We start from the raw sequence: 19,387 nt of genomic DNA, 5'->3' as shown, positions 1-19,387 counted from the left end.
ACTAGCCTGTCCAGAATATAGCTGTTGTGTTCCCTTCTGTGAGTCTTTTTTGAGGCACTGGAGCGGGTCAGCAGCAGATACCACAGATTGGCTAGTCGGAAGATATAACACTTATGTAGTTTATTCCCAGAGCCAACCAAACATTGTGGCTACAGCATGAATGATCAGTTGCTTTGAATTAAGACGCCGGTTTTTACCGATATTTGCGTTTCGTTTGTGATCAGATCAGGCGGAGTAATCTAGACAAACAATCCGAGGAAACCACCAGCGAAGTGAAGCGGAAAAAACATTTGATATAAGGTCTCCATCTTGCTGAACAAGCTTTGAAATTCAGTGTGCTTTGTCATTTATTACCTCACAAAAATCCCCTCTAAAAAGCAAATGGATCCACTGGACATTAGGGGTGATGGCTTTAAACGTGTGTGAGCCTATACGGTATTGATTTCCTTTCCACCTTATTCATGCTTCCTGTACGGTTCATTCTTGCTTCGACAGATTGTTGTCTTGCATCCTTTCTACAAAATATTCATTAGAGATTATCATCTTCACAGCCAGAAAATTGAATAAGTCAGGAAGTTAAAAAATATATATTCCGGAAACGACACAGCTTTACGTGAAGAAATAAGAAATAAGCGTTGCGGAAAGGACAAATCTAAACGTACAAAAATATTTGCTTTATTGATGTACTATTTCGTGGAATAAATCAGTGCGATTGTGATAGGATGTGATCCACATCGAGCGAGCCCAAGTTGAGCACCTGAAGCGACAAAAATAAAATACAGACTACTGCTAATGTGTAAGTAGCATAGATAAACGATGCCAGGCGCCGATCGCGAGATCTCACGACGGCCCATCACTATATTTACCAATCATAAAGTGGGTCGACTAAATATTCATTCCATGAGTACCAGACAATCAGCTCACACAGGTGTCACGTGTATAAACAATGTTTACAAGGAGGAAATGCTCTTTTGTCTGAAAACACCACAGTCGAACACAGAATTTCCAAAATGTGAGGATTATGACCAGAAGTGTTCGGTTTTGCACTTCGTGAGGGTCGCCTGCCAAAAAGGGTTTTCAATAATCTAATTGGAAACCCTCAATCATTAAACCAGTGAACAAGTCGTTGCGTGGTGCGGATTCCAGGATTGGATCGTATCCTGTGACTTAATCATACTGCTAACCAGCCGAACGGTTAAGTATTCAAACTACAAACCAGGGAATCGCTGGAGTGAAACCCCATGGAGTTTCGTGAAGTGTACAATGCTTCGCGACTTTTCAACCTCACGTACTGGGCAAAATTTCCATCGATAAATATTGTCTAATTTCACTATAAACGGTTCGGAGCTCAAAAAACCATTCAACTGTACCCCCTTTCGGTGCCTAGCTGCCATTCCGCCCGAAGGAAGCACGAGGGCTGGGATACTGCCAGGTTGCCCAAGCCTAGACAGGGGAAACTGAGAGGAAGAGGCCGGGTTCGAATCACGGACCTCGCGGTCAGTAAATTCGCGCTCTAACCACTCGAGCCATCTCGCCCCTCTGCCTCCTTTACTCCACATCAAGTTCAATAACAGCAGGGACAAGATATCGCATGAATTTTAGTGCCGTTGTCAAACCCAGGTGTTAAACGTTTTTCGGTGTGTGCGCTTGGTTCAAGATGATCACTGGAACCGCAAGGAGGAGCGGGAGCGGACAAGCAGTAATTTACGATAGTGATGCTCACCTTTCGACGCGAGGACGTCTGTGAAAAGGAAGAAAACAGAAAAGTAACGGAGCCAGAACGCAATGGCAAACTGAACCTGCAGTTTCAAAATACCACCTGAACGAACGAAAAGAACCTTGATACAGTGTAAATCACTGGCTTTGTCTTGAAACCAGATCGTGACAAAGAGACATGCCGGAAGCTTCCGACAAACTGGCTATTTGCGATAAGGTTTTCCCTCTGAACTGAATAGTTTCAACGATATACCATGCAACTAAAAGTTATTTCGCTGCCTGGCGGGGGAATTACAACTCAGGCAAAGGATGTCGGAAGCAACCAATGATGGATAAACAGTTCACCGTCAACAAAACCCAATATCTAAACGGCCATCCTTCAAGCGTGACAGACCTTCGAAATACACTACAAATGGGATAGAAGTGTCAGTCAGAAAAGTACACTGTTGTTCAGCGAAAGCTTTCGTTCTGTGGCTCTTCCACAGCCCTAGACTCATCAAAGGTAGTCCATTCGCATCACCTGCAAACCATATCGACCGCTTTGCCAAAAGTGCTTCAAAAGTAATCGTAAAACATCATCCGAAATTTCTCAGAATGGCGATTAGGGAGTCTAGCGACAGTACAGTCGTAAATTACCTGACGAATTCAAGCCACCGTTTAGTACCATTTATCGGATCCCAAACAATTGCTCAAAAATAATTCGACAGTTGATGCCAAATCGATCGCTATGAGAATCGAGTGAGTCCAACTTTGTTGGCGCAGAAGTGGCTCTCCAAATCAACCCGACTGACGGGCGTATCGACCAAGTAACCAGGAAAAAACCGCCACTCTTGTTACCTGGTTGCTATTCATGCTGCCTGACTGTTAACTCGGCATTTCTGCATTCTGTTTCATCCGGTGTTTGTCGGTTAATCTGCAGTCCTACTTACCGAAAACATATGTTCGCCGAACTGCATATCGTCAAAAGTGAAAGGCTCTACGCGTCACGTATTACGCCACTGACGAGAAACGACTCAGCAATATCGTGTATGCGTTCAACCCCCTACAGAAACCAGCTACCCTACCTAAATCATGCATTGCAAACAGCACGTCATCGCCTAGTTGGCGCATTAAACTCAACGCTACACATGAGAAGGGACCGGACTGATGAGAAAATGAGGGTGTACACGGGCGACCCCGTTCGACCAGCTTGACTGTCCTCGAATCCCCCGCCCCTATCGTTCCTAACATTTGCTATTTTGTACACTGTTTGTTTCAACAACAAAGGCCAGACCACCTAACTGGATGGAGAAATGCGCTGACTGCGAACAACCAGTAAAAGGAACGAAATCCAATTCAAGCAATTCAGGCATTCGGTCCGTGTCGGTAACCGACCACATCCCAGGGGAAAGCACACCTGTACAACTAATGGAGGTCGATTTTCCTTGTCGGTGACTGTAGGAACAACGCCTTTTGGTGCACTGTTCGCAGATCCGGAAGACTGAAGAAGGCTGTAGGGATTGGGGCTGTCCAGATCCACGTTGAACGGGAGTATGATCGTCGTCTGTTGGCCTGTCCACTGAGACTGGGGAGGTAGACAGACGGTCTGTAGTTGTCCGGACACAGAAGTTCCTGTCATATAAAGTAAGGTACACAAATAGAGTGTAGGTGTGATGGACAACAAGCTGCAAAGTTGCAGTACCATCTGTGGTAATAAGGTTGCCAATAAAAGTCACTAAATGGCACTGGATGATGATTATGGGAGAATTACACATGATGCGTTGGTCTATCGAATGGAAGGAATGTAACCCATACGGTTACCGTGACGCTAGGTGTGTTCTTCGTAGAAGACTGAACCATATTCACCAGTTGGATAGAAGAAACTACCAATGGGAACTCGCGTCAAAACAGAACAACCAAAGACACCAAAAGCACCACCAAAGTTGGGAGAGGAAATCCCCGGACTTGTCAGAAACCATTGTGAGCATCATCACTACTGGTCAGAAGGACAGAAGATATTGTCTTGCATATGACGACTAATTCCGTGGCGAACATACAGGATATCCGATAATTCGACATGATCATAGGAGTTGGCAGGAATTTTTTGATTAGTTCAAGCTACTGTAATTTAATCAGTAGGTAGGTGTGGTATTTGAAGTCGCGGCGAGAAGTGCAGTGAGTTCATGAGGTCACGATTGGTGTTGTGGATCATAGAAGAGAAACGTGTGTCGGAGTTGCGAATTCCCTTTGTTTTCCAAACAAAATCGAGCCAAAACTCCTCAGTTTAAGAAAAAAGTAAAGTCTCACCTTACAGAATACGAGTTCGCGTTGCACAGGCAGCACTTTCGGCAAATTCACAATTGATGCCGTGGTTCGCCCCAGTCTATCTCTTTGGAGTTATCCATGGCCGCACGATCTAACACAACGGCACCGTCCCTAAACCGCTGGTTTCCGTATTTCAGACAGACAGTCCAAAGGACCCTGAACTGACGCAAATTTATGGCCCAGACGTGGTATGCAGTGGTAAATTAACATAAGACTAGTCGGCAGGAAGTACATTGACCGGCCACAATAACTGTTACCATGAGAACATGATGAACATTATGCTGAACTCTAGATAGTCGGTACCAGAATAGTTCAGAGGCCAGGAGAAGACAAATGAACGGTGAAAGACTGAAAAAAACAAGGATGAGAGAGAGAACAACGTATAGCTCTGTGAGATTAACTCAGCCATACGACGTACGACCTTAGATCACGTTTTTCTCTCTACGTAGAAAGGAAACCATTTGAAATCGCGCTCTTCCAGATATACGACTTCAATCCCTTCCTCAAGAAACCCAACCTTTGAGGCCTTTCATCACACAGACAGTGAATGGAAAGAAGGAGACACTTCAGAGTTGTCCTAACTTTTTCAAGAAAAACTTCTGCAGTGTCAGCATGAAAGAGAGAATGAACAACCGTTGTGTGTAGTTAACCATCCTTGCACTTAGCATGTGTTAAACAAGGCAACCACATGGGGCTCAAGCTGATGAAACCTAATGTAGACCTTGGTCCACAGAAATCATACATAGTGTTGGCTGGGGCACAAGTCACACTGAGTCATATTCTGAAATTACCCCTCAAGTACGTGATCCAAAGTGGCTGGAACGTCGAGCAACAGACCTGTACAATCCAGCTGTAAAACCCCTTTTGGTGCCTAGCTGTCATGCCACCCGGAAGAAGCAGAAGGATTGAGATACTGCCAGTTTACCCAAGCCTAGCCAGGAGATGCCGGCATTGTGTTCGAACCCCGCAAATTCCGGTCAGTGAGTTTGCGCCTCAACCACTGAATCACATCAAGTTCTGTATAGTTTAGCCAAATTGAATGGTCCTACTTCACAACTAGTTTCGAGGATAAAGCCTGAATAATCAAAACTGTTTCATTAAGAGTGGAGGAAAAACACTAATAGCTTGCATCCTTTCGGCGCCAGCCAAATTGAATGGTCCTACTTCACGACTAGTTTCGAGGATAAAGCCTGAATAACCAAAACTGTTTCACTAAGAGTGGAGGAGAAACACTAATAGCTTGCATCCTTTCGGCGCCTAGCTGACATGCCATACGAAGGCTGGGATAATGCCAGGTCGCCCAAGCCTAGACATGGGAAGTCCAGAGGCAGAGGTCGGATTCGAACCACGGACCTTCCAGTCAGTAAATTTGCGCTCTAACCACTTGGTCCATCTCGCCCCGTAAAACCCTAGATTTGTGCCTTGAGCGCAGTCTGCAGATTGGGCAACTTAACAAATTACTCAGTTCAGTATTAAACTAATGCTAAATCGTTACCCCCAGACAAGTCCGACAGAGATGCTGACTTCTATGGTTCAATCGGATTGTCGAAAAACAAAATTTAACGTGTTCTAGACTTTATTCCCTTGAGCAAGAGGCTTGTTGGTCCGTGCACAGCTGCAGCGAGGCTAACATGGTTACGTAAAGAGTAACTCTCTGAATCACTCTGTGGGTTGGGAAATCTGTCATTAGCGACAAAGTAGACCCTGCAAATGAACATCGACACGTTGCACTTAATGCGCGTTATTCTCGCGATAGAAGTTCAATGCGCACTAACCATGTTTCCCATGTTTGCATAATTCCAAAGGACCCATTACGTATAAGCCGTATTGGCAAGGTATTGCCGTCGGTATTCGACATCCACGAAATGTACACGCGTACGTCCGAATGAAATGATGGGTCATAGTGCCAGTCGTCCAGTTGTAGCACCCTTTCAGTGCCTAACCACCATGCCACCCGAAGGAAACACGAGGCTGGGATACTGCCAGACTGTCCAAACCTAGATAGGGTAAGTCGAGAGGCAGAGGTCGGGTTCGAACCACGGACTTTCCGGTCAGCAAGTTCGCGCTCTAACCACTTAGGCCATCTCGCCATCTGCCAGTTCTACCAACATTATCGTTTTCGGAAGAGAGCCTATACCAGCCTATCAGACAAGCGGATATTTGACAGAACACGCCTGAAGCCTATAGTGGATGACTGCAGAAATCCAATGCCTAATTGCCATAAAAGTCAGCCAGTTGTTGCGTGGGGAATCCATCTGGAATCCACTCAGACGGATAGAATGAATCAGTCGAGGCGAAGCGCAAGCCCCATCCAGATAAAACCTCCCATCAAGATTCACGCAGGATAACGCCCATGAATATTGCTCTGCTGAAGACATAGTCGACTGTTATTTTCAACTTTCCGGTCGAGTGCGCTGGACGGATTTCAGTAGCGTTCTGAGTATCATTTAACGCTTTGCGAGAAAAAGGCAACATGGACGTCGGGTCCTTTTGATAAAACCAAAACAAAACGGAACGTTCATCTCTACTCACCGACGATCGAGGCCGACGGAGGGAGGTGAATGATAACCGGTTTGCCATCCAAATTTTCGATGGAACCAAGGTTGGAAATGGACGGCACTGTCAGAATATTCGAACTAGAAGATACGTTAGTCGCCAAGTTCAGCCCTCTAAGCGCCTCTCTTCTGACGGGCGTCACAGTCGACGTCACAGTCGGATGAACTGTGGGGTAGAACAAAATGGTCTGTGGGGCACCGTTTGTCGAGCCGACTGAGGTGAATTGCAGAGTCGGTGGTCTGGAGACGGATCCGGTGAGGGTTGAAGTCGCGGTGGAGATGGTGGTGTGGGACTCAGGAGTACCCGTGAAGAAAGTAGATGGAAGAAGCTAGGGATACGAGAAAGCACACTCCACAGAATTTCGTTCAACTAAAGAGCAGTGTGTAAAGTCTGTCAAGATACATTTAGCAAAGTCGGTATCAAAAGTTTCAACTCAACCAGTAGGTCAATCTTTTTTTCAAATTTTTGTTCAGCAACCTAGTTTCGTCAAATAATTTACAATCTAATGAATTCGAGCATCAAACCTACGGAACTGAAAAGCTAGTTGTGGTACTAATTCGTGTACCGTACTACAAAAACTGTCGGGGTTCCCTTTGCAGTGGGGAACATGGGATTGTCTACACTACACTGCTTGGATTTGAGTCAGGACAGGGAAACTTGGTTTAAAACGAGTGGTGATCATCATGCAGTACTGGCAGCAATCTGCACCGAGGTCGACCACCATCTGTGAACTTCCCGTTGTTCTCTGTAACAACTACGAAAAATTAGGGGCGGCAGCATCCCCCACAGTCTGTTCACCTATGTTCTGGAAGCTACTCCTCAATGGCATCTCGACAACATTGCACGAGTCATGCGGTAAATCAGCGGGTGCAAAAACAAACCTACCGGTTTACCGACTCCCACGTCTGTGCTGTTCACACAGACTGGTCGCCGATGCTCCACAGCAGGTAAAAGGGTGGATATGTGTGGGAGAATGGAAGACGGCACGCAGATTGGTGAGGCAGTGGACATCACAGTCGAACTGAGTGGAGGCGCTGTTGCAAAACAAGCAACATTATTGGGGAGTGTCTCTGGAAACCATCGTTGAACCTCACCACCAGGATCACCGGTGTGCAGTGATGCGCTAACTGACGTTAGCTGGACCATATCTATTGGACAGTGAGAGGTGGCAATTTGAACACCGGTCGTTCTCGGTTTGGTGGGAATGCTGAATCTAGAGTCATCAGTTGTGGAAACCGTTGGAGTCCTATCGAAACCGACAAATTCCTCGTCTGAGTCACAAAGTCGAAAAGGGGGAAATATATAATAGAGAGAAAATTATGCGAAAAAAATAAAAACGAAAAATGACATGCTAATAGTATGATCATCGTTCAGCTATAACACTCGCTACCTAAGTGCTACGCCACCCAAAGTAAGCACGAAGTCGGAGATACTGCCAGGTTGCCCGAACCTACACACAATCAGTCGAACGACGGACTTTCAGTTCGGCATCGTAACCAATGAGCTATCTATAGCTCGATGGCGTGAAGTAACCAATACTAACATAGAGGAAACTACTCACAAGGTTGCTGAAAACTCTTCGACAGCCCACAACCGGTTTTGCCCTTCTTGGGGCTCATCAGGTAGGCGCAGTCCCCGGAATTTCCGTCAACCTTATGTTCTACTTGAACCCAAATCAGAGTGCTTTCGAGAAATACACACATTTGCAAATCAATTTGGTTTTCACGAGGGACTCAAGTGAATCTCTCGTTTATGAAATGAGGAGCGAAACCGGTCCTGGGCAGTCGAAGAGTTCTCAGCAACCTTGTGAGTAGTGTCCTCTATGAAAATGAAAATATACTGCGATATCTCGAATATCGTGCCAACTGAAACATGAGGCGGCCTGTGTGCAGCACATTCACTTGTGGAATATCATAAACGAGAGATTCACTTGAGTCCCTCGTGAAAACCAAATTGGTTTGCAAATGAGTGTGTTTCTCGTGATTCTCAGTATGGTGGAAAACATCCAGCCAAAATCAGCAGTTTATTTAGTTTCTCCATCATTTCATGAGCACTTTTCGTGAAGAACTGAGCGAACGCCAAAACCAGATGTGTTGCGCTTGTACGTATGCCGCAGTTCGAGCGGTAAATTGTCCGTTTTTAACCGAAGATTCAGTGTCCCAACTTGGATCCGCCTAGTACTCTTTCAATAAAGTCTCATTCATTGCCACTGCTTCGACAAAACAACTCTGCGAATGCCGAATTCCAATTGGTCGAGAACGTTACCCAATCAGAATACTGGATTAGCCGAGTTACGCTACGGATGGTGACAGTCCAATGGCAGGATAAGATGAATTTCAGGTCATCGGAGAGCGGGTTCGAAAATGCGAAATGAACACACTAAATTAAATGTTAGACAAAACGCTTCTTGGGGAAACTTGGCGGTAAATTCGTTCGTTTCTCCGAATACCTGTTCGATATCGCGGGTAGGTCAGATATTATTTGATGGTATTGTCTATCTTGCAAACAGCGAGTACGTTTAAGACATCTGAAACCGCAAAAAATTAGTCCGAAAGTTCATCAACAGGTAGGTCCTGCTTTCGGACCATTGTGTTCTTTGTGACTAATCTATTCCCTTTTCTATGAAAGCCACTGAGCAGATGTTTTTCTGCGGCATTCTGGTCACTAAGAAATGCATTAGGTTTACAGGTATGCTCTCTGATCACCAGCGATTTCACAGCGAATGGCGTCCTTCTGGTAGGGGCCGCCGTGGAGGCCAACACACCGAGCAGTAAAACCGCGATCTACCAACGTTGTTTCTTCAATACAATCCAACCAAAACGCTCAGTATTTTCCCACCAAATATGCTCCGATTTCGGTAAGGATATTATCAGAAAAGCACTTACAAAATTGCATCGCACACTCGGTAGAAAATAAATCTTTCTGAAGCGACTGAACTTGTTGGGGGCCGAAATCCGGGATCTTCCCGTCTGGAGTGCGTAAAGCTCCACCGTTATGTGCCTCACTTGCATAAAACCGGCGGCGTTTATTTGGGGATTCGGCCACCACAGCTGTTCTGGTAAGTTGACTGAGACACAGTGGAGAGGCAGGGCGTCGAGGCGACTTAGAGGCAAGTCTGGAATTGAATTTCGGCTCAGATTGCTTAGGGTTAGCCGCCGGCAGAACAGCAGGAGTTGATGCCCTCGAGGGGACGGATAATTCTACCACGTCTGTGGGAACTGGAGTTGCCGAAGGAATGAGCTGATCGGGCAAATCCTCCATCTCGGCATCAGCAGCGTCGAATTCAGACAGCAGCTGATCGATGCAGAAGTCCAGATCATCGACCTTGGATTAAAAAATGCAATAAGAGGTCCAACTGAGAATAACAAAGAACACGAGTATCCTGCAAGTAAGGTGTGTAAACGTTAGAATGGTTCCGCTTATCCTAACTAATATATGTCAGACAGAACGCATCATGCCGGGAACAACATCGCACGAGATATGGTTGTCGTATTAGCCTAACAGTATCGGACCGGTAGCTGTCAAGTTGGAAGCGGCTTCACTCACGCTCCCTTACTTGTAGGTTTCAACAAAATCTGCAGCCAAAAGCATTTATCTGAGAAATCTACCGACCACGGAGCAGAATGTGAACCGTATTGAATGAGCCATCCATCATGTACTTCGCCCTGAATCGGGAACACTCAGTGAAGCTTTTGTTAACACGTTCAAAGTACAGGGGTGGTAGTGGATGGCTAGTTGATGTTTTAAGCAAAATATCAGGTGAGATGAATCGTTATATACACAAGATCAATCCGGGTTTTCTTGAGGTGTCATGAAACGTTCTACAAGGCGGTCGCCTTAGCTTTTGAGAGTAGTTATATTGGAAAAAACATGACATTTATACGGATGAAATAGCACCTACGCAGTTGGACTCAAGCGGCCTTTGATACGAGAACCAAAAAGAGTAACAAGTTCCACGGTATTTATATTCTTTTTGATATATTTATAATGTTTAAAACTTAAGCGGTTGTGGGATATTTCAGGTAGGGCAGACGAGCGGAAAATGGGAAATCCTTGAAAAACAAAAAGACGGCCCGGAACTCGCGAAAGAGAACCTCCCCGGCATACCCATAATGCTACGTCGACATAACTATCGCTCACTATCGCAGAAAGACGTAAGGTTTAATAATTCGGAGAAGCGAGAGTCCATAACAGCGGAGACTGGTTATAAGTTTTAGCTCATGTTCTGCTCCCAAACCGACGGACCGAAGAATTGTCTGTCGTGCCTTTATCCGTCGAAAACCGCAGCAGAAAACATATTGTGGATGTTACATACTATGCATCACAGAGCTAACAAAGTACAATGCCGGAAGAACCAACTCTTTGAAGACGGACTCAGATGTATCTCACTATGAAGTTTTCCGAACGTCTCCCGCATCTATCAGACGCAACACGGGCGGTGCCAAGCGAGTTGGAGACGAAGCAGTTGGAATTCAGATATCTTGCTCGCCCCAACAGAGAAGAGGGATAGACAAAAACTGATTACCATTGGGAACTGATGGCAATGTGTTTGTTGGGATTCGGGGCTGGTTTGCTGGTGGGTACCACGTTGTCAAGTGATTTCCGCTGTTCCGGAAATCGGCACCGCAAAGGAACAGTCTGTGATCGGCACACATCTGAAGCAGGCGATCTACTTTGTCCGTGCGTCGCGTGTCCAATCCAAGACGACCGCCCGATTCGGCTTTAGCAGCGCTTAGTCTACCAACCGTAGCGTTCAAGTAACAGAGCTACAGTTGGTCGTGGTGTAAGCAGGCAATAAACAGGGAGTGATAGACCTCAAATTTTTTCGAAATTTTTCGAAATTTTTCTATGGGCGTTGCCAAACGAACCACATAGAGGCGACTATCAATCAAGTAAGAACTTCTCCGCTCGATCGCCCAACAAAGTACCCATCCCGGTATATACAGCTCCAGCGAGCTCCGCGTCCCCAGAGGTGTGCAGTCGGAAGTTGGAACAGAGCGAACGGACAGTCCGTTCAAACACAGTCCCGAATCCCTGGTTCTGACAAATTGCATACAACAATGCAGAGAGAACCCAGGAGACCAGGAGACAGTCCGACAAACCTCTCTACACTGACTAACCTACGAGAGATTCAATTGAGTCTCCCGTGAAAACCAAATTGATTTGCAGATGAGTGTATTTCTCGAAAACAGTGCAATTTGGGTTCAAGTAGATCATAAGGTTGACGGAAACTCGGGGACTGCGCCTACCTGATGAGCCCCAAGAAGGGCGAAACCGGTCGTGGGCTGTCAAAGAGTTTTCAGCAACCTTGTGAGTAGTTTCCTTTATGAAAATATACTTCGATATCTCGAATATCGTGCCAACTGAATGATGAGGCGGCCTGTGTGCAGCACATTCAGCTGGAGAACATCATAAACGAGAGATTCAATTGAGTCTCCCGTGAAAACCAAATTGATTTGCAGATGAGTGTATTTCTCGAAAACAGTGCAATTTGGGTTCAAGTAGATCATAAGGTTGACGGAAACTCGGGGACTGCGCCTACCTGATGAGCCCCAAGAAGGGCGAAACCGGTCGTGGGCTGTCAAAAGGGTTTTAGCAACCTTGTGAGTAGTTTCCTTTATGAAAACCTACGAGGAACTTTGCGGATGTCAAACCTTAAGCCCCCAGTATAGCTCAGTGGATCATAGAGATGAACAACTCATCACATCACGGTCCCGTGAGCTCCAGCGCCAAGACTATATATGGCTTTAAACTAAAATGATTTCAGCACCGTACTGGACACCAGAGATCGGATTCGGCGTGAGTGGTACCGTGAGAAAGACATGAAAGGCATAGTTCCTCGCATGAGTTGAGTAATTCTACATTATATTTTGCGTCATCACACGTTTCGGTGACTTCGAAGAGAACAACACAAGCGCAAGGAACAAGCGCAAGTTGCTAGCTAGGAGAGCAGATAATCAGTGCTGTGGTGTAAGCGGAGTGAGCTGGACTTACATTTAATAATGCAGCGCCAGGATCGTTTGACGTTGGTACGCTTGAATGAGGTGGGTGCAGTGGCATGGAAGATGGTGAAAGAGAATTGTCTGTAAGGATCTGGTCCTCCGGTGACGAGGATCTCACAGGGCGAGTTGATGAAAAACACGAGTGGCTTGACTTGGGTGGAGATAGCCGCAATGGATGAGTTTGAACGACAACCGACTTTGATTGTCCACCGATCTTGGCGTTGATATGGCCAGCCACTTGTTCGGGGTGATCGAGAAGAGCGGCAATAAATCGCTGAAAAGTATGCATACACATTATAAAGTGCGTTGAAGTCAAATTCGGCGTGACTAGAAGCGAGTTATACAAATTCCGTTAGCGTGATTGGACAAAGATGCATCCCCATCACAAAAGTTGTCAACTCGAAAAGAAATACCAAAAATAATCAAAATAACACTGAATAAAGCTGGGTCTTCGCCATCATCACCATCATCATCGCCCTAATCAGAGAGATCAAGGTCATTGTTGACATCATTGCTTCAGTGCTTCAATAGTCGTTCAGCTGTAGCATCCTTTCGGTGCCTAGCTGCTAGGCTACCCGAAGGAAGCAGGAGGGCTGGGATAATGCCAGGTTGCCAAAGCTTAGATAGAAGTCGAGAGGCGGAGGTCGAGTTTGAACCACACACCGTCCGGTCAGTGAATTCGCGCCCTGTCCACTGAGCCAACTCACCACCGTTTCGCTGCCCTGTCTGATTATATTTAAATCCTGAGTTCAAGGTAGCTTAGTGGACCAACTGACCGGAAGGTCCGTTGTTCGAACCCGACATCTGCATGTCGACTGCTCATGGGCAACCTGGCAGCATCTTAGCCATCGTTTTTTCCTGGAAAGGCATAGCAGCTAGGAACTGCAAGTGTCACAACGGGACGGTTATCTTCACAAAAAAGAAACTACTCACAAGGTTGCTGAAAACTATTCGACGGTAAATGGACGGTTACTACTTCCTTATTGAAGGTCTTAGAGAGGGAAAAGCAAACGTTCAATGAGGGAGAGACCTGGTGCGTAAGGATACATTGGAAGTGTACCGGAATAGTGACATCGGTGGTTGATCAGAGTGTTGAACAGCTATCGAAAAGCTTAAAAGCACTTTACGGTTGACCCATTCAGGCAGCAGTCCAGCGGGAGATTCGAATTTCGCAACATTCAGGTTGGTAGTCCAAGGCTAAATCAGTCGACCAAGAATGCTGATCAGCAGTGACTAAATGGCACTTGGATAGGATAAAGAACCACTCGTCCTTGAATCACGGAACTGACTGACAGTTCAAGTGCGAACTTCTCACTCACTCAAATTCCTGAGGGCAAAACTATCGTTCAGCACCCTACTGGTGTCCAACTGCCATGCCACCAGAAGGAAGTACGAGGGCTGGGATATTGCCAGGTTACCCAAGCCTAAACAGGGTAAGTGGAGACGCAGTGGCCGGGTTTGAACCACAGACCTTCCGGTCAGTAAATTCGCGTTCTAACCACTGAGCCACTGAGCCACCTCGCCCCCTTTCGGGACAAAGGCTAAACCTCATAAAACTTGTATCTAGGCGGACCCCAGTGCAGGATGACATATGGACCCCAACGACGTAATATGTCCACTTCACCGACCCAAGTTTGAAAAGCGCCTTTCTAAATTGCCGTGTGAAAAAGAAGATAAACACTCGAGTTTCAGTCTTTCCTGATTATCGCATTCACACAACAGAAACCTGAGTGAATACCGGATTAGAGGGTAACCAGCATCTCCGATTTTTTCTGGCCACAAGTCCAAATATGCCTGAATTGTCATGAAACGTTCAATGTCAAAGCATTCATGATTTTGTACGTGTAGAACCTCCGGAACATTTGCCGTCGGTTACTGGAGTATCCACTTTGTTTATTTCCTTTCATCCCTACACAAGTGCAGTTTGAAAAAGTCGGGTTTGGATACTGTCTGAAATATTCATATTACGCACACCTTTGAGTTCCTAATTAAAAAAAAGACAGTCCAAGCAAGGAAAACAAATAGAACACTCGGGCTGTGCAAAGCCTCAGTGTGCACCCAGCTAGTGAAACAAACAGTATTAGTGGTTGGTCATAAAAAATCAGTTCCCCACGCGAATGAGAACACCGTTCCTAATAAAAAAGACAGTCCAAGCAAGGAAAACAGATAGAACAATTAGGCTGTGCGAAGCATAATCCCTCCGGATTACACGTCTACAGTTAAAAGATGTGTGCAAAAATGGTATCGCTCTGTAGAACTGACTGACCTCAAGATCCACATCGTCCTCAGCGGAACTGCTCTCAGCGGCAGATGTTGTCCCAGTGGCTTCGGGAACCTCCGGTGCGGTCACCATGTGACGTGGGGGAATCCTGTGGGGTTAAAAAGATGTGTACGGTGAAGCGAATGATACAAACGATATCATGATATCAGCAAATAACAGCAGCACAAAACTGGGTAAATACATGAGTGTCATTAATCCACATGAAGCTCGATGACCGTACGAATTCGAATTTCGTCCCAGCAAGAATCAGTCCGGTTCCTTTAGCCATATTGTGGACAAATTAACGATAATTGAGGTGACTCGACCATGCCGGACCCCCGGGGTAGCGTTTTTAATGACTATTGCGGCATGGCACAAACAAATGAAGTGCATCCACACACACACACACACACACACACACACACACACACACACACACACACACACACACCAGTCCAGGCGTTTGTGTTCGGAGGAGATAGGACTTCCGTCCAGTTATTCAACTATCTACTGAGTATCAAAGTACATTGGCTATAGCTGATACAGCTTTGTTCAACAGGGATAAGTACAAATAAGAGGCACACGTTGGGGGCGATGGCCCAAGCAGCACGCTAACGACAAATGATTCTGTTGGTTCGGTAGGGCAGGGAGTGAGATAGCTGCGTGGCGGAGGTGGTGGCTTTACACGCAGTATGGCCTCGTCTAGGCGTCCCCAACCGTGGTTACAAACGCCATTGAATTGACTTATAAGTGGCTTATTATTTCGTTATCAAGTCATTGCCTCTCGGTCGTTTTCATCCGAGCGAAGAAACGATCGACTAGCACAGAACGTACATAACCTAACCGGCATAACCAACGGAAAGTTGATCTGTTGGGGGAGAATCGTTCATTTTTCTGCTGAAAACTACTTCGTTGGCCCTGATCTGATGTTCCAACCGGACCAGCACCCTTTCGGTGCCTAACTGCCATGCCACGCGAAGGAAGCAAGAGGGCTCGGATACTGCCAGGTTGCCCAAGCCTAGACAAGGGAATTCGAGAGGCAAAGGTTGGGTTCGAACTCTGATAACACCCAGATTAACAGGCAAGTGTTTGCAGATGTGTGGGCCTATTGATATTTGTGGTGTGCTTAAATCAAGTCCCCGCCATGTTCTCACGTATACTTTCATTACGAGGATTTTCAAGATATTCCTATGACTATATACCACTGAAGATTCAGTGTCAACGGGCAATGACCACGACGTTATCTAAGTCAACACCCTCTCGACAAGAGGCAAGATAGCTCAGTGTCTGTGATTCGAACACCACCCCGGCATCCTGACTGCTCCTGTACAGGCTTGGGCAACCTGGCAGTATCTCAGCCCTGATACTACCTTCGGGTGGCATGTCAGCTAGACACCACAAGTGTCACAGCTGAATAATCATTATTAATTTGTTTTCCCTCGACAAGTCACTGAAGGGACAAACCATCACAGTACTAGCCAATAACAGTAAAATAGCCTTGACAGATTTTTTTAAAAACACCCATTCTCCCCCAGTAGCTAGGCATCTGCTAAGATTTGTACATGATGGTCATGTTAGCTGCCTCAAATTCGTCGGTAATGCGAGCGGTGTCGCTCAGTAATTCTACGTACGATGAGCGGAGGACAACAAGAGCAGACTAACTATTCGCGAGTCATCAAACTGCCCGGCAAAAACTTGGCATGAGTCACTCATCGTGTTAAAATGCAGAGTTCAGAGTCAAACAAGGGTGGCGTAAACCAACAGCGGGATAAAGAGATAAAACAAGAGTAAATTCACCTTCACATACCATCTGCGCCTTTTGGTCTTCGAGGATGCCTTTGAAATCGCCTCATCGGAAGCTCGGTCACATGTGACATCTACGGAGGGAACTGCAGGAGTCTCAGTAGGAGGTGGTAGATGTTGAAAGACCGTGAACGGTGCCTGAGATTCCGATTTCACTTCTGTCGTACTTTCAATGCCAGTCTCTACACTGGTTTCCAGTTTCTGTTCAACCTCCTCATCAGATGCATCGACCGGAGAAGGTGGCACTTCTTCGGCTTCTGCAATTGGATCCTCCGGTAGACTGACAGTAGGTTCATCAACCACGACTCTTTCAGTCTCCTCAGCAGGTAGGAGTTCGGGGTTTGTGTCTGTGGGGGTCGGTTCACTGTGCTCTGTGGGTGCAGTAGTCTGAGAACAAGGTGGTGAGGACGACAGGACATCGGAAGCTTCATCTAGTTTCTGTTCTTCGACCATATTTAGAACGGAAGGTGGGCCTGTACCAACCGGGTTACGATAGAGGCGTATCACTGGTCGGGAATTCGAGGTTGAAGATGACGACGGTTCTGACGACAGAACACGCGGAATTCCTACATTGCCTGCAAAGTAAGGGTGGACAAATCTTGGTGAGCATAAAATTGCGGACGAGTCCGCCCGGAATGTCAACTGAGAAGAAGAATTGGAGACAGTTACTTCAAGTTCAGTCCGTAACAAACAAACAAACAAAAAAACTAGACGTTTCCAATTCTACAGAGCGGATAGATGGTTGAATTACATTGCGCACCGACACACTCACAAACCATACCTGATCCCAGTGTAGCTTAAAAAACCAGAGGGGTCACAAGGTATCGGCGCAAAGGGTTAGGACGAGAGAACTTTTCCGGAAGTTCCACAACATGTACTGAGGACACGCAAAGGGTTAGGACGAGAGAACTTGACAAATGATAGAAAATTCTCCGGAAGTTCCACAACATGTACTGAGGACACTGAGATTTCTCAACCGAAATTTCGTCTTGTGGCGAAAAAGGAGAGAAGCACTGTACATCCGTTTCATCCTTATTGTTGATGATTCTTTGCTTTTCCGTGTAGACTGATTTCATTGAAAGGGCAGAATTTCTATCGGATATTTCCAAATCCCTTCATACTACCAGCCAACAACAAGTAGCTCAAAAGGATGTATAATTCAGAAAAACGAACATTTCATCTGAGAAGTACTTCTCAGTTTTTCAGCCCATCGTTCACCGTAGTGGTCGAAGGTCGCTGAATGCAAGAAGCAAGGCATACACGTTCGACAGGACCGATCGATACTCGAGGAAGACCCTCGCGAAGTGAAATGACTACCAATGTGTTCGACATTCTTATCTATAAGTAAACCAATCAGTACAATCCGACAGAAGTACTGTTCAATGAATGGGGAACACTGAACAGAAAGGGGAAAAGACACCAACAGGAAGACGAAACATATCGGTCATGCCCAAATAGACATCCACGCTAGTAGAAGTTCCATACCTTGAATACTCACGATACTAGGAAGTTGTGAAGGGACATCGGTGGCACTCGACGTGCGAGAACCGGGTACACCACTGACACCGTCGGAGTATAGGTGCGGACGAACGGCAAGCAAAGGTAGTCGAACAGGTCCTTTAGGTTCTCCGTGCACAATCCGCGGTGGCAAATAGGTCTTGCCTAATGGCATCCATGAAGGTCGAGTGGGAAAAACGGGGCTGATTCGGCGGCCGGCAGATGCGTTTGGGTTGGTTTTCAGCAGATGCGGAAGCACAGTTGATACAGCACCCAATCGACATACGACCCCAAGTTTGGACAACTGGTGGGCGACTGTAGATGAAGAACGAGAGGCAGGTGGACGAAATGTGGATGTGCTTTCGCGTTCGAGACCACGATCGTTTCACAGGCAAACAAAACTCGAAAAAACTGACCTGAATTAGCAATTCGCAAGTAATCGTATACCAGATCAAGCAAAGTGAATTGTGTGAGATGTAGGGGTAAGTCAGTGACTGTCTTGTATTGTGCCCGTAATTCAGACAAATGGATGCTTTCGCTGAAAAGTACTTTTGCGGCGGACTCGGGACCGGAGTGAACTAGATAGCCTAGAAAAACAAGTCGGAAATATGGAATTGACAAGGGGGCTTACCCAGCACAAGACGACATATTTCTGAAGGAAGGAGAGTGAAATATTCCGGAACAGATTGCGTCATTGTGCGGAAGTAAATCTACGATCGACCGCATGCAAGCTAAGTGGATGTGAACAAAGCGGCGGAGATATAAGTGAGGCTGAAATAAGGAAGAAAACTGGATGCAGTTCATCAATAAAAACACTAGTTAATTGGGAAAATATCCTGGTTAATTCAGCTTGCTGCACCTTTAGAGTAAACGCTGGACTTCACGAATAGTCAGTTAAGTGTAATCGTTCAGCCGTAGCACCGTTTCGGCGCGTAACTGCATGCCACCAGAAGGAAGCACAAGGACTGGGATACTGCCAGGTTGCCCAAGCCTAGACAAATAAATTCGAGAGGCAGAGGTTGGATTCGAACCACAACCTTCCAGTCAGTAAATTCGCGCTCTAACCACTGAGCCATCTCGCCTCCATGGTCTTGTTGTAGAGACTAGCTTGCTGAAATAATTGTTGATCTGTGAACAGGTAGCTCAGACACCTCAACTACCAAGCGACTGTAGATAAAGGGTTGCTTTAGGATTAGCCAGACGCGAACTAACGATGGTTACCAACATGAATAAGGTTTCAGAGTGACCA

General features: G+C 46.1%; 1 protein-coding gene across 1 annotated transcript; it reads right to left on the bottom strand.

Annotated features, from left to right (window-relative positions):
* Nucleotides 1–508: 508 nt before the first annotated feature.
* T265_07690 (hypothetical protein) lies at nt 509–18,833 on the bottom strand (the record flags this gene model as incomplete). The annotated part of the gene is made up of 12 exons (XM_009173278.1): nt 509–757; nt 1,724–1,741; nt 3,113–3,327; nt 6,553–6,904; nt 7,462–7,847; nt 9,462–9,900; nt 12,571–12,852; nt 14,845–14,947; nt 16,646–17,216; nt 18,127–18,453; nt 18,555–18,725; nt 18,770–18,833. 12 exons carry the CDS (start codon nt 18,831–18,833, stop codon nt 704–706), a joined length of 2,982 nt encoding a protein of 993 aa, XP_009171542.1.
* Between the last annotated feature and the right edge of the window lie 554 nt (nt 18,834–19,387).

This window comes from Opisthorchis viverrini (assembly GCF_000715545.1).
Source record: "Opisthorchis viverrini unplaced genomic scaffold opera_v5_182, whole genome shotgun sequence".
NCBI classification, from domain to species: domain Eukaryota; kingdom Metazoa; phylum Platyhelminthes; class Trematoda; order Opisthorchiida; family Opisthorchiidae; genus Opisthorchis; species Opisthorchis viverrini.
This window is presented reverse-complemented; position numbering and strand designations above follow the sequence as displayed.